General features: G+C 37.0%; 1 protein-coding gene across 14 annotated transcripts in view; it reads right to left on the reverse strand.

Annotated features, from left to right (window-relative positions):
* The window catches only part of DMD (dystrophin), a 1,317,358-nt gene that overhangs the window by 906,867 nt on the left and 394,791 nt on the right, over positions 1–15,700 (reverse strand). For all 14 annotated transcript variants that reach the window (XM_052795054.1, XM_052795067.1, XM_052795065.1 and 11 more), the window contains exons 3-6: positions 13,795–13,887; positions 12,719–12,796; positions 9,632–9,724; positions 2,510–2,682 (exon numbers count right to left, since the gene is read on the reverse strand). In XM_052795054.1, the coding sequence (XP_052651014.1) occupies positions 2,510–2,682; positions 9,632–9,724; positions 12,719–12,796; positions 13,795–13,887 (437 nt within the window). The remainder of the gene's footprint in view (positions 1–2,509; positions 2,683–9,631; positions 9,725–12,718; positions 12,797–13,794; positions 13,888–15,700) is intronic.

The raw sequence follows: 15,700 nt of genomic DNA on the forward strand, positions 1-15,700 counted from the left end.
GACATACAGACACTTAGAGATTTGTCTAGACCATCCCAATGTGGCTTAGGCAGGGAACTGCCTTCCCCAGCTAGGGACTGCTCCTGAATAAGATCCTCTCTTCAGACTTCTGGAGCTCTTCTTACAAAGTGGGACAAAAAGGAATTTCCAAATTCTGATTTCAGACACCAAATGGTATTATACAGTCATGTAGAGCACACAACCTGAATATCTGAGTATCAGATACCCTAATCAGGAAACAGGCAGCCTGATACTGTGTCTATGTGAAAAGATGTGCCACCACTTTGGCCTTCTGCTGCACTCATACGCTGAAAATGAAATCAAGGCAGTTACAATGCCATAGAGTGCTCCTGGTTTTAGCCTTTGAGTCTACAGTGATAATTAGTTATCTAATATCATTTCGGCACAACTGTTTTTTGGCATTTATGAAATAAAGTATTTTCCCTTTGAGTTGTATCTACTTTTTCTTCCCTAGCTGTATCCAATGTAACAGAGGTAGCACTGTACCACCAAAAGTAGTAGGAATCACTCAGTCCTTTTCATATCACAGAGTTCCTGTGTGACTTAAGTAACCTGGTGTCTGAGTTAAAAACAGCATTTTCCCACTTAATAAAGCCATGTATAGACAATGTTTTAGGAAGATGAAAAAGTATTCACACCCACAGAAATTATGTGTAAGCTCTCACACTGTAACAGAACTTCCATGAAGGTAAGTGATGCAGATGGAAGAGTATCCCACACAAAGCGGTGTGTGTGTGTCTTGTTTTTAATCATCTACAAGTATGGAATCAGATCTTTAGAAAGAAAGATTCATTGAGTTCTACAGGATAATTGCATTCTTATATTCACGTCCATCAGAATGAAACCACTTATGAAATGAGAGACAGAGCAAATTAAAATGAGAAATGATCATCAGCGGAAATAACAAAAAAGTTTAGAGGGTGTTTGAAAAAAACTCACCAAACCACATTTTAATGAATGACCAATGAATAAAGTAGTTATCAAAAGCTAGTGACATAGTCACTGTATTTTAGTTCTTATCTTATTTAGCTCCATAAACACAGTTCTCCTAATACCTGCATAAACACTTGCACCAACACCAAGAAAGTGCGAGCGCATCAATGGCAGAGTAACAGCAGGATGGTGGAAAAGCCAGTTGTTAATGTTATAATACTGAATGCAGCTGAAAGACATACATGAAGCCTTTTTAGGGCATAATAAGTTCTTCCTTAAGATAATGCCTCATTCCTAACATGACAAGCAAACAGCACTTGTAATTGAATATTCCTGGACCTTATTTCAGTCAGATCTACTCAAGGCTTCCAGGCATATGCAGGGTGAAAAACTGGACTCACAGCAAGAGATGCCTACTGTGCCTGGGATGGTGGTGTAAGGCATAGCCACTGTAAATGGCTGTCAGTGTTAGTCTTCGGACTACAACAGCAATAGACTTATTCAGACAGTTTCATTCAGAAACAATTACATGAGCCAGTGAAAATTTGGGGAAGAAATACCTGCAGCTCTTCACTGCTTAAGTTAGAAGGCATATATTGTCTCAGACTATGCTTTTAGAAGTATTTTGCCTTATTTCAAGCCTTTAATGCAACTAAAACCAATAAATGGCCTGACTTGTACTAATATCTTGTAAATCCCTGCCATCTCTTACCAAAGAGAACGTACCCATTTAGCTGTTCAAAAACTCAACTCAGTGATAACTTGGAGCAGTCAGCCACCTTGCAGGACAGCCCCCTTTAAGAGAAAGGTATAGAAGTAGGAGAAGAGAGATTGGGAGGCTTACCACATCAGAAAAATAAGCACTGCTTTAAAACCAGTAGTGGCAAGAACGAGACCTTTAAGATAGATTGGCTTGCGTGTCTTCCTTAAGCCAAGTACACAGAACCACACACAGAGAACTCTGAAACTCCAGAGTTTTATACAGCATAGACTAGCACAAGACAACTTCTGAGAGAGGGTTAAAACTCAAATCAGCTGGGGGAACAACATGAAAGGTTTTGAAAACAAAGGCTACCTTCTCCAGCTGTGTCTTTTCAACGCAAATCCATACTTTCAATCCAGCAACTGTCAGAGGCTTCCAACAAACACTACATTTTCCCCCTCTCAGTCCCCATAGGAAAATCTCCTTCTCCCTCTAGGGCAACCTCAAAGGCTTAGTTTTGGATTTATTCCTTGCTCTTCTCAAAAGTTTCCAAGCCTGTACTCCTTGAGGCTATCTACTTGATAGATACGCTGAAATTCCACAAAAGGATCTGAGCTGAGCATATTCAGTGGCACTGTGAAAAGCTCAGACCCCCTCCCTCCAGAAGAGGGTTCAGTCCGACACCAAACACAGCACCCAGATCAAAGCAGAACAGGCGGCCATTTAAAAGAACGCTGAAACACCCACATGGGAAGCAGCTAAAAACCCCACATAATAGATACACCATCCTCAAGCCCTGTTACAGCTGTCTGTTACAAGCTCACCAAAATAATGAAAAGTTAGTTTTCCTACCTGTGACTGTGGAGGAGTGCATTGAAAGCCAATCCATCAGACCAGCTACTGGTGAAATTGATAACATTGACCTGTGGGTAATTACGAGTCGATTGGCGGACCCAGCTCAGCAGAATCTTTTCACTGTTTGTCTGCTGCAGTCCAGCCATGATGTTTTTCATTACATCTTTGACCTGCAATAAGTGACAGAATTTCATCAATGATTGAACTTACTCATTAAAAGCTGACTTTTTTTTTTTTTTGACACAAAAAAACTTCCAGTTGCCTAGATTTAAGCTGTAAAGAAAAACCTCCTAAGTAATTACAGAACATACTTGGTGTCACAGTATAATGATAGCAGTCAAGTCTGAATGCTTAAAGGCAACTGATACTGACTTCTTGGTCACCATTGCTGAGGCATTCAGTACATTCATCCCTGTGCCATGTGAAGCGTTCCATGCATGAACAGAGAAGGCATATTTGTTTTCACCACTAACGGGAACAGAGTTCGTTCAAACTAAGTATTTCTCGTTGCAGTTTTTTTTGGTCTGGAAATATATCCTTACTTAATATGATACATTATAGGAAAAGTTGATAAAATGATGTAAAGCATTCTTCTCTCATTGACCGAGTTGACACAAGTACCAAGGCAAAATAAATTTGCTCAGTGCACAGCAGATAATGTTTTTGACTCAAATGTGCAAACTATATTTGCATACACGCACTTGGGTGAAAAGTGAATTTCATCGCATGCATTAAAGAATATTGTAAATGTTTCATTTTTAAAATTTTTTACATGAATAGTTAATATTCCTCTTTCATTAGAAAAAGCTCACCGACCTACAGTTACTATTTTACAAAACCCCATTAATTCTGAGGGCTTCTAAAAATATGAGCATGGAGTTTGACATAATGTAGTCGATTATATATTTCTTAGCAACTTCTTTATTAGTGAAAGAGCACCCAAAACTTCTATTAAGAAGTCTGTAATTTATTTTCCTGTAAACTAATCCCTTTTAAGTCATTGCTTTCTCCATATATCTTGTAAAGATTAGCAGCTCTTTTAAAATACTCCCTAAGATATAATTTAACTATAAAGTTGCTTATTGTTGCTTATTTGCTTATGGAGTATATAATTTCATTATAATTCTCCACTTGGAACTGCTCTGCAGCCAGTATCAGTCAAAAAACAACATTCAGTGCAGAAGCTACCTTATGACAGAGGATGGACCACTTTGAAATTGTAAAAACCGTAAGATAACATGCAGAAGATGTAATCTCAAAGAATAATCAACAACAAAAACAATTAATTACTATGATACTGTAGAAAAAAATCAGATATCCTTTTATTGTGCAGTTTGGTAAGTTGCTTGCTAGTTTCACAGTAATAAATGCAATCATTTGAATAAGTGAAAATACAAATTACTAAAAGAATGTCTTGTTTTTACATCTCAGATGCATCCTAGCCAAAGAATATCAGTGCCTTCAATTTTCCTTCTGAGACTTGGGTATAAAGTTAACTTTATAAGTTACTAGTTTCTGAGATGGGAGGAGAAACTGATCCTCTCTGAATTTCATGGGACACATTCCTGACTTTAGTCTAAGATTGTAATTTGCACCAATGAAAATTAATATAAAATCCTGTCAGATAAGGATAGCAGCATTTTATAGTTGCCTCCATTTCTACACCAGGAGACAGAAAGTAAAGAGTTTAAGAAAATTAGGAAATACACTCTTCAGTTTTGCTTCATAGGTCTGAGTGGGTATTTTGAGCTTCTCTTTAATATTTTTAGTATCTTCATTATTGAGAGCTGCCCAAGCAGATTTACGTAATTCAGCAAGAAGCTAAAAGATTTGCTTCTTGTATTTCCAGGCGAAGCCCCTTCGCTGCTATCAAAATATAAAATTTTGTTTTTCTTGAATCCAGGTGCTAAAAAGAAGAGAAGTTTCAAGATTAGCACCTACGGCACCAAACTTAAACACTATGAAAGACCAGAAAATATTGAAATCATGGTAATGGAGAATTGTCCAAGCCAGGATTTCATTGTTCGTTCTGCATTTTTATCATGTGCTTGTATTTACAAATGCAGATTTATCTGAATATTAAAAGCAAGCTGTAACATTTGAAAAATATAACACACATTCATATAAAAGGATAGCTGAATGAATGCAGTAACACAAGATTTAGAAATATAAAAGTTCATAACATATAGGAAAGATCACGTGTTTGAATTTACGTTAACTTAAGAGAAAGAAGCATTAAGTATGAACAGAGGAAATTAGGCAAAAACAATAAAAGAATGGGCCGTCAGGAAGGCAATTACTCAGAAGAATCCAGGTGGTAGTTTTCCTTTTAATTTAAAGAGATGAAGCCAAAAACTTAGCATTTATTTCTACTTTTGAGTAAACGAATACAAAATAGATTCAAACTCATCTTGCTGAGTTTAATACGCTGACAATGGATAGAGATTTATTCTCATTTTCCTGCATTTCTCCGCAGCAATGAAGACTGTTAAATTTATGACTTTTTGTTGTCTCCTGGGGAATGGCAGGCATTTAAAGCAACGAAGTAAAAGGGTCCGATCTCATCCTGAAAGCTGACATCACTTCCTATTGAGTGAGAAACGGTGGAAAACACTTCTACAGCTGGAGCCACCTTGTCCTCCCGAGCGTCCCGAGGGGCACTGCCATCCCTCCCACCCCCCCAGCACCTCGGCAGCACCGCGCCACGCCATGCCACGTCACACCACGCCACATCACGTCACGCCACACCGCTGCAGGCGCAGCACCACGCTGCCCGCAGGACGGCTGGGGCCTGAAGCGAGATCAGCGTCTGAGTGGAAAAATGCTGGCTGACATTGAGGTTCGAAGGAAGCTTTTTGAAGGCTTCTCGGTTAAGACGTACTGCTCAGAAACAGTAGTACGTAGAGGTGCGTTCACGTCAGCCTGAAGAGCTTTTGGATGGATAAGCTTCCCTTAGGATCCAGGCTCAAAAACTACAGCCGTTTCAAAGGCTCTGCCTCTTGCTCTCAAATGATGAGTTGACCTCTTGATAGTCATTTCTTTGTCACCTCTCCTTTCTAATGCAATACAGCCTGGCAGGAAACAAAGCTTTAAGGTGTAGGAAACTCTGACTTCCAGAGAATAGAAATACTTGCTTTTCCTGGGGAATGGACCTCTACTACAGCAATAAGAAAAGATTCAGTTTTGAACAGAAGAGGGGGAAAAGGGCAACACAGACACCACCAAGATGACTTATGAAACGTCATTTTGCCAAACGGAGAGTTGTGAACAGAACGGGAGCACTGCTATTCTCATCACCCCACTGAGAAGTGCCCAGGCCTGGCTTACGGCAGCAGCGGACCTCTGATCTCCCCGCTGCAGGACCACGTCCTGGAGTCTGGGCGCGCGTAGCTCTGTGTGTGTGACTAGGAACGCAGCATGATCTCAGGCTTGCACTACATCTGTTTCACCTAAAACCAACACTCAGGCACGTAACATTTTGTAAGACTGGCACTTGGCTTCAGGATGCCAGCCCCTAGAAGAGAGGGAGGGAAGAAGGAGAGAATCTAAAAAAATGATTCTCAAAGCAAGGTGTTTTCATTTTTCTCAATCAAATAGGGACCTTACAGCTCCCCGACAGAACAACTTAGTATTATTTACTTGCTATATTTCAGGTATTCTGGCTGCATGGATTACTTTTTTATAGCTAGAATCCACTAAACTCTTTCAAAGCACATTTTAAAGAACTCTTTTAAGAACATTTTCATAGATGTTCAAGACACCTATCAAAGTAAAGGATATTCTTTGCTCATTGATTTCAGGTGGATTGACAGAACTGTTAGTATTTCATTTCCACCATTATAATTCAAAATAAAATAAAATGGTAATTCCAATTAAAATAACGGTTCTGCAACAAGAGCACAACAGGCTCGATGCTTTAATAGGTCTCCAAATGAGGCTGGCTGACTGTTGAAATGCACCTCTCTCTGAAATATTTGCCTTATGTATATGCCTTTTATTTTGCTTTTTTTTCTGAAGAAAGTCAAGATTTTGGCTGCGACTCTTACCAAAGATTTTTGCTAAGGTTTTTTTTTTCATGCTCTATATGAAAATAAGTTTGCTCTTAAAAACGAAATAAAACAACTTGCATACTGCAATATAGAATGTTTTTCCACTCTTAAGAGTCTTTGTCAAATGTAACAGTTCAGAAATTAATGGTCTTGTTTTGGTTTTGTTTAAATGTTAATGCTGCAATGAGGCTGGGATCACAGAACTGTGAGAAAGAGGGCAGCAGCTTCAAGGGAATAGAAACTCAGATCGAGTCCGTACCATAAAGAGCTTTGGCAGCAGGTGCTCAACTCAGAACGATGATTCAATTTCAGTGAAACTTTTAATAATAATCTGAAAAACAGGCTAGATAAGAAAGGACACCATCACCACAGGGGATACGGAAGCCACAAGATTTCTACTGAACAGAAATGAGAGTGGCAAGAATGAGTCAAATCTTGTCTGCTGCAATGCCTCTACCACAGCCTCTCCTCAGTGGGACTGCTGCTATCCACTCGGACCGGTACTGCCGCATTATTCCATTCATGCACCTTTCTTCTAGCACTTTTTTTTTTGTTTGTTTACACAAAGAGATTGATGTTTTTGTAACGGATGGTCTTGTTGTCATACATAAATACAGTTCTGTCCTAATGTGGTCCTGGCTGCAGGATGTGAAACTGGAAAAAGCTTCTTGCCTGTTCATCTGCAACAAACTAACTGCCCACACAACAGGTATCTTTTTTTTTTTTTTTAACATGCAGGCAGATAATCTTCCTCTAGGTGACTCTTTTCAGGACTGCAAGTTCTTGGAATCAGAAAGTGAAAGGATTTGCAAAAGCAGGATTGCACCATCAAATACAAACTGCAGCAGTAGCATGCACTAAATCAACTAGCCTGTGTCGTATTATTTATTTTGTTTAGGTCTCCCACAGACTACAAATAAATATAGTAGTCTTGATAAGGTATCACAGGTAACGAGATGTTTTACCCAACTGTAGACAACTGGCACATAAGTTTGGTGGCCCTGAGTCCATAATTTAGTCTTTAACAACAGCTTGTCGTGCTTCCAGCTGCTTAGTGCCAAGAACAATCTCTCATAGGCAAAATGGTACCAATGGGAAGAAACACCCTTTCTTAAGAAACTCACAGTCTTGTTTCACCAGAAGTGCTGTCAATATGTAAGATAGTACCAACCTATAAACAGGGCAGAACAATCAGGAACATATTCTAGATCATGCAAACCACTTCAAAACTTGAAAGAAAATCTGGAAAAGAACAAAGACTTTTCCACAGAAAAGAAATAAGGAAATTCACTTTGAACTGTTCCAGTCCTTTGAGGGAAATAGGCAGCAAACCAATATCTCCTGAGTTTTGTTTAAAAAGAGAAAAGCCCGAGTACAAATCTGGCTTTATATTATTTTTTAATTATTCATCATTATGCAACAGCAACAGGGTTATTATATAATAATGGCTGCTTCTTGCCAACCAGGCTTTAGCTACTCTTTAAAAAAGAAACTGAAATTGAATTCTAGCCAAATTAGGAATTTATTTACAAAATTTTGAATAAAAAGAGAAGTCCAGAACATGCAAGTCACTTCCTTTCAGTAATCCATGAATAGAACAAGCCAAAACACAGAACTTCAAAGTATAGGCTAAACATGGACCGAATCATTATGACTACGCTCAGAAAGTGTCACACCTTTAACCACTGCTTCGTAAATATGATCCCAGGACTTTTCATATATGGGTAGTTCAGCTGAAGTCACGGGTACCATCACAGCTGCTGTCACAGTTATCACTAGGCTCAAGATGAAGCTTGAAGCGAATCACCTATGTACTGCAAGCAAGCAGTACTCTAAGAGCATATGCCTGCTTTCAGAGACCTCACCAGACTATAGCAGGGAACATGTGTGTCCTCTGTGTGTGTGCAATATGCGTTAAGAGGAATGGTGCAAAAACTGAAAGAAAAATTAATAAGTACACAGCTAATACTAAAGCACATCTTTAACACTTTCCTTCAGGATAAAATATGAACAAATCAAAATACACATTTGAATGTGAATAGTCATCTCAGTCCATAATTCATATAAATTAAAACACAGTGATTCAAGGATTATTGGTAAAAAGTTGCACAGCTAGGTTTCATATTCCATCTGCTCTTAATAAGTAATTTAGAACAATGTTATGCAATTAAACTAGGAATATTGGAAAGGGAGACAAAGGAAGAAGTGATTTAACTATTTGCAGCTTTTCTCTGTTGCTTTCACTACATGTCCTGTAAAATTAGGAAAAAAAATGTTCCCTACTTCAATGAATGACGCACATGTGATTTTTGATAGAAGCATTTAGTTTTTAATATAAAGTCTTTTAGGCTTTGTTTCCCACCATCTTTGCTTGTAATGCTATGAAAAACTTGTAGATTATTGCTTGTGGAACAGAGCCAACACAAATGGACAGACTCAGCCCAGATTCATACAAACACACAGACTCAGGACATCCAGATGCTAGTTCCTTTTGAATTTTTATTTTACTGTCTCAGGATTTGTTTACTTAAGTGTCCTCATCTTCCATGTTGGTTTTTATCATAATCCCCCCTTTCTCTCTAAAGAGAAAGGAAGCTAAATGAGCCACATCTGCTTCAATAAATTGTCAAGAGTTGCAGCTTTGTAGTGTTCTAAAAATAATTCTTGGCAGGATGGGTCAGCAGCAAAAAGCAACAAATGCGATTATTTCATTAAAATATAAAAGTCACTATTTCTAAGACACTAAAAAGAAAAGGACTCTGAAAGCTACATATTCATATTGGCTTTGTCTATCCATTTTTCTTACAGTAACATATTATATACTCTCTTGCAACATCTGACTGTGAAATTAGAGTCAAAAGAGCTGCTGCTAATGCCCTAAAACCTATTTTATCTTCATAAGATTCCTAATATCCCAGATAATATGTAAACAGACAGCCATAAAACTTGCTGATTTAGGACACTGTTTGCAACATCTATGTTTACTTTGTAGGTTGTGGCTGGATAATAATGGAAAAAAGATCAGTGGAATAAAGGTACTTCATGGAAAGTAAGCAGCAGTGCCACTCACCTGCCAGTGGAGGATTATATTCCAGATCAAACCAAGGGTCAGCTTATGATTTCCATCCACAATGTCTGAGCTCCCAATATTTACCAAATCAACCTATTTAAGAAACAAAAAAAATATTTGTGTAAGATTAATAGCAAGCATAAGAGGTTGGTGTTATTTTCATACATTTGGTGTTAAACTTTCTTTGTGATGAGGGAGAGGGAGGGATGGGCTAGGGTAAATCTCATTTGGTTTCTGTTGTTTAGTAAACATCCAACTCGTTTTATAAATGGCACAATTAATGTGCTGGCAAAAAGCAAGCAGTGATCTAGGGTTCCAATTATTCCAGTTATAGCATGTTGTGAAAACATACAATTAAAAGTAATGGTCAATAATAACTCAAAAATCTTTTATATTGAGCCCCTATAATTACAAATCACAAAACTGATGGGTGACACAGAAAAATTTCTGTATTATGCTCTATACTACCTTACGTAATATACTTTGCTGAAAGCTACACACACATCTAGACACTGTAAGAACCTACAAACCCAAGATACTGTTCTACATATTTAGATTAAAATAGAAATTATTTTGCCTTAATTAAATTCTACAATGTATAAGGCAAGGCAGGATGTGTTCTGGAATAGAGAGAAACCAATGATTGTGATCTAAGCAAGTCTTTTCCACATTAGTTTGTCCAATAACGTTGTTTTCCATAATTATATTATGCATTTGCAAATTCATATGCGTCAGCATTTATCACCCTCGAATATTCTTTCCTCCACATGTGAAATGAACCATCACCCTCCCCCACTTTTTATGCTATCTAAATAAGAATGCCAAATTCAGGGATGCGAGTGCAAGACAACACAAGCTAAGACCTGCACTTTTGGATGGAAACTATGACTCTAAAATTTGCATCCTCACTGTTTCATAGATGCATTTTTTCATGGTCAGAACTGATACTTGTACGGCAAAGTACCTCATTTCCCCACAAATTACAGCCTGCATATCTCTACTGTACTTCTGAAGCTATTTGAAGTTACATCTGTAGAATGACTGAAGGTTTTGCACACTTAAAAGAAGCCTCTTTTTTTTTTTTTAATATCAATGCATCTATGTATAGGTCATTTTTATTAATCATATACAAAGCAGATAGTTTGTCAAGAACTCTAAAACTCTCTAAGAACTCTTTTCTTTAAGAATGCATCATTTTGTACTCAAAGCATATGAGACTGGCAATTCATTCCAACCTACGGTGTCTTGAAACATTTCCCAAGTGGAACTTCGACTTTATGTCCTAAATTTCAAATGGGGTCCCTGTAGCAAGTGAGCCACAACAAAGCTTATTAGGGTATCACCTACACGTTCTACAGGCCAAACCCTCCACCTGTTTTTGGAAATGGAAGCCTGAACACACAGAGCCTACATCTGTTTTACTGAAACAGAGGAACATTTCCCAGTTTGCCTCAGTGTTGCCTGAGGCTATACTGGGGCAACCCCCCACCCCAACACTATCACCTTTCCATAGGAAAAAAAAATAATCTGTAAAATGGGTTGACTGGAAGCAGCAGCATTTTTCAATCTGTTACCACCCAGATAACTGCAGAACCTCAGCACAAGGATGGCACATACCAGCAGAAAAATCTGGATTAGTCACAGGCTTTAAATAGCCTTAGAACCATTGATTTTGCATTCCTGCAGTCACACAGAAATCACTCTTGAGATCATTTTGAAGGTTAAGGAAACTATTTCAGAGGCAGATCTTTTGTCTTTATACTATATATATATGTATGTATATATATACACTATACTAATTTTTATATTGTATATAGCTTATAAGGTTTTCATTACGTGAATACAATGGCCACTGGATGACCGCTTCAATTCCTAAAATAATGCTTTTTCTTCTATATTCTTCAATTGCAATACTCTCTGTTTTCTTTCTATATTTAAAAGGGACTATTGTGTTCTGGAAACTGAATGAAAAGCACATTAATGGATTTAGCTGATACGTAGTGAATAAATACTTTTCAAAACAATTACTATGAAACTTTGTAACCACATTCCAGGTATGCAATCAAAACCTTCTTGTATACTGTGAAATAATGTATTGCTTTTTTTTTTCAACAATGTCAAATATTGCAGATTTTGAAGAAGTAGAAGCTTTTTCTTCTATTTATTTACATGAAATTCCATTTATAAAAAGAAAAATCAAGCTGGAGGTCTTTATGCCAGTCTTATAAGGTCACTTTCATTTATGCACAAATCTTCAGATGGATAAGCATTACCTTAGATAATCAATAACTTTATTCAGCAGCTGAACTCAAGCATGTTTAGTGACCTACTGCAGCTATCAAGAAATCCAATATAATATGTGGCACAGAATACATTATCACTGTTCCATCACATCTTACTGTTAAGTTTAAGCGAATGCTATAGTTTATTTGCATTTATTCTTGAGAAGGAGATATGATATAATTAGTTGGCCACTGAAAATGTCTGCTAAAGTTATGGGTCCATTAGAACGCTTGCATAAGGAAGACATTATGAGAATATTTACTCAAAAATGATGCACAGGATACTGGTTTGAAAAGTCAATCTTGACAAAGTAGAATGGAAAGTGGTTTTGATATGATTCATTTCCTTAATGTTATGAACCATAAGGAACAGACACCAATGAAAATTTACCAAAAAGATTTCATGTAGGAAAAGCCTGAGTTTTTCAGACTTCATGATTGTCAGTGCTTGTGAGCAGATATTTTGATAGGTAGCACCATCTAACCAGCTACGGATGACTTCTTGTAATTAACCCTTTAAAATGTATTTTAAATACCATGCATTACCATAAAATTGTGCATGTTGATCTGTCTTCAGATAGCATCCGTTATAGATATATTACTCAAACATTTGCTGGCAGAGGATTTTAAACTCTATGAAATACATTCCATCCTGGTGCTGAACGACGAAGTATCCAAGTCACATCAATAAAACTGCCTTGACTCCAGCAATTGTATCCTATAGGCCAGAGTTTGATCCAACATTTAGAAAGCATTAAGTGTGCTATCTATAGGATGTTCCGACCCTGTCCGGCTGATTACTTACATTATTTCTCTGCAAAACCTGCAGTGCTTTGTTGACATTGTTCAGAGCATGAACTCTTGTGGAGCCCTTTTCTTTTGCCTACAAAGAAAATAAAACAAATTTGACTGCCCAAAATCAGAAACTAGAATACACTCTATGTAACTCAAATCTTATATTACACCTGCAGTTTTCTGTTTCGTAAGTTTATGACAACAACAGTGAGAATATTACCATACATCGTTCATACGCAGCTTTCCGATACGAAATAAAGGCAATTGTGAAACAAAGTGGATCCACAGCTGGAAGGTAATCTGGTACCTTGACATTTTTCAGTGAATGAATCATTGAAATGTACTTAAAATCAGATAATTCCAGATTTTTTTTTATTATGATTAGTTGTCTTCTCCATGGCACAATTTAGGAACATTACTGTGACAACCAAACAGAGAAGCATTGGTTCCTTTAATATTTATTTACAAATATATTCTCTCTGACTTTTGATTCTCAAACTCCCAGCCTGCTTCACTACTCTCTTGTGAGAAAGTTTCAGAGAAAAATCCCAAGCTCACAAAGTCCAAGCAGGAACACAAGAGGGATCTTCAAAAATACATGTGATGTGTCACTTCAGAATTTCCAGGTTAATAACAGCAAGTTGTTCTCTCTTTTCAGACATGTACAACTCCAATACATGGACTGTATGTATGAAATTTATTAGCGAAACATTCTAATTCTACACATTAAATTCTTTTCCTTGTTTTTGGCACAAATACCTAGTGATGAATAATTTCTGAATTCCAGCTAAAATCTAAATGAACCCTGCCTCAGTCTTAGTTCTTTTTGCCACACTTCCTTAATAAGTGCGTACAACAAACTAGAACATTTTCATTTCAAATATATGCCTAGCAAAGGGTTACTGTCTAATATAGCTCTCAGTCACAATGTTTCCTCAATTTCAAATGAAAGTCAAAAATATTCAGACCCCTAAAAAATAGTTACCACAGGACCTCATCAATGGCAGAAATTAATGAACACCACCTACTACAATTATCACAACATCAAGACTTCAATATATAGTTAACATGTTAATATACACATACAAGTTTTTGGCCTGTAAGGCATTCCAGGAGCTCCAGAAGTCTTCGTCCATCTCGAAAATCATTAAAAAGATCTTCAATGTAACGTCTTCCAAACTGAAATGAAACAATGGCTTTAGTTAGTTCCAACACCAAAAAAAGGAAGAATCAATTTGCTAAAAAAAGACCAGAAAGCTGTAAAAGCCGCTGTCTTGCAAAGTGGTGTATTCTACCTGTGTAAATACACTGTGCTAATTAAATATTAAATATGAAAGGTATGATGCAAAGTAAAGGAAGAAAATATCTTACAACTAAACTGATAGGATCCTTTCACATCTGTTTCTAATAGGGTTCTATGGCATAAGAGAGATTGGTACCTACCTTATTTAAAATATTTTTCTTATGGTAAGGAAAGTACAGCCTTTATTGCCTCTTAAAATTACACTATTGATATCATCTGTGAGAAAGTGCTGCAGATCCAATTATTTGTAATTTGTGCACATACCATTAATGCAAACAAATAAGCCAGAACTAAATACTAATGAAGCTAGAACACAAACTGAACTTGGCAATTAAGGTGTAATTCAGGAGAAAAATAGGAAAAATAATTTGCCAGATGAAAAAAAACCAAACAAAACCACCGAACACCCAGAGAGAGATACCAAGTTTAAGTGCCTAGCAGGCGCTTTCACGTGGCAGAAACAAACTTGGAATTACACAGAGAGAGAAAAGTTTCAGGCTTATTCTAGTGAGGATCTAAGAAACATATCTATGTTCATAGGACATATTTGGAATTGCACTGAATCACGGCCTCATTAATGTAAGTGCCTAAACCACAATTTTGTACATAGCATCAGCAAAAAATGAAAGGAAATACTTGGGATTTCCCCTCATGTGACAATGGTAAAAGATGAATTTCCTTCTAAAATTCAAGCCACGTTTCTGATCTGATGCTTTGACTAATGCATTACATTTTAAAGATATAGAAATATAATTTTGTATAGTTTAGTCACTGTGCAACTTTTATATGTACCTATAAATTTTGACATATTTTTGTATGTATGAGAGCTATTGAGAACCACAATAAAAAAGTGATTATTTTGTGCAGTGTCAAGTAGATTCACATGTCCACATTATTTCTAATTTGTAAAGTTTCACAGATGCTTTGACTGATTTGAGAGGAAGCATCTGTATTTTAATTTGCTAGAATTGACACCATGCTGACCTACATCACACATCTTCCACTTTTACCACAGAGCAATATAGAATTGGGAATCCATATTACACAGAAAACATTTGCTTTCCTGTCAGCAGTGTTGTTCTGGTACTCACTGCAACACTCATTAGAGCTAGCTGGGAATTTTATGAAAAATGTATTTTGTCAGAAAGTATCAATTCCTTTGGAAGTTTTCTTAAACAGAGGACAGAATTAAGGACAGTTTCCAGTGCTAGACTCATTTTTTCCTCAATCAATAAATATTTATGTGTACAGCACAAACTTTAGTGCTATTGGCTGCTCTGGCATGACTCCTTCCCTCTTTCTTTCTCTCAACTGCTATTCTGAGGCAAGAGTTCCTTTCAATCCCTTCATTTTTTGGTAAGGTCTTGTTTCTGTTTCACAGAGCAAACAAATCCGAAACATCAAAAATCTTCTACAGCAGTGGGAATCCTTTTCAATTTTCACACCCTGCACAACCCATTCCAACTAAGCTAATTTCTAGTTAACACACGTGCTGCCACTTGACTACCTAAAATATCTGAAAACCAGTACTGAACAGATTCACATATGATTTAGTCACCCTGCTCAACCTCTTGAATTATCTGTTTAACTAATACTACTCAGCAACTCTATTTCCTGCCTTGCATTTAATATAAGAAATAGTTTTGATAAAATGTTTTAAATTGTGGTATGAATAACCATGTGCCATTA

The sequence above is a fragment of the Harpia harpyja genome, chromosome 8, assembly GCF_026419915.1.
Source record: "Harpia harpyja isolate bHarHar1 chromosome 8, bHarHar1 primary haplotype, whole genome shotgun sequence".
NCBI lineage: Eukaryota > Metazoa > Chordata > Aves > Accipitriformes > Accipitridae > Harpia > Harpia harpyja.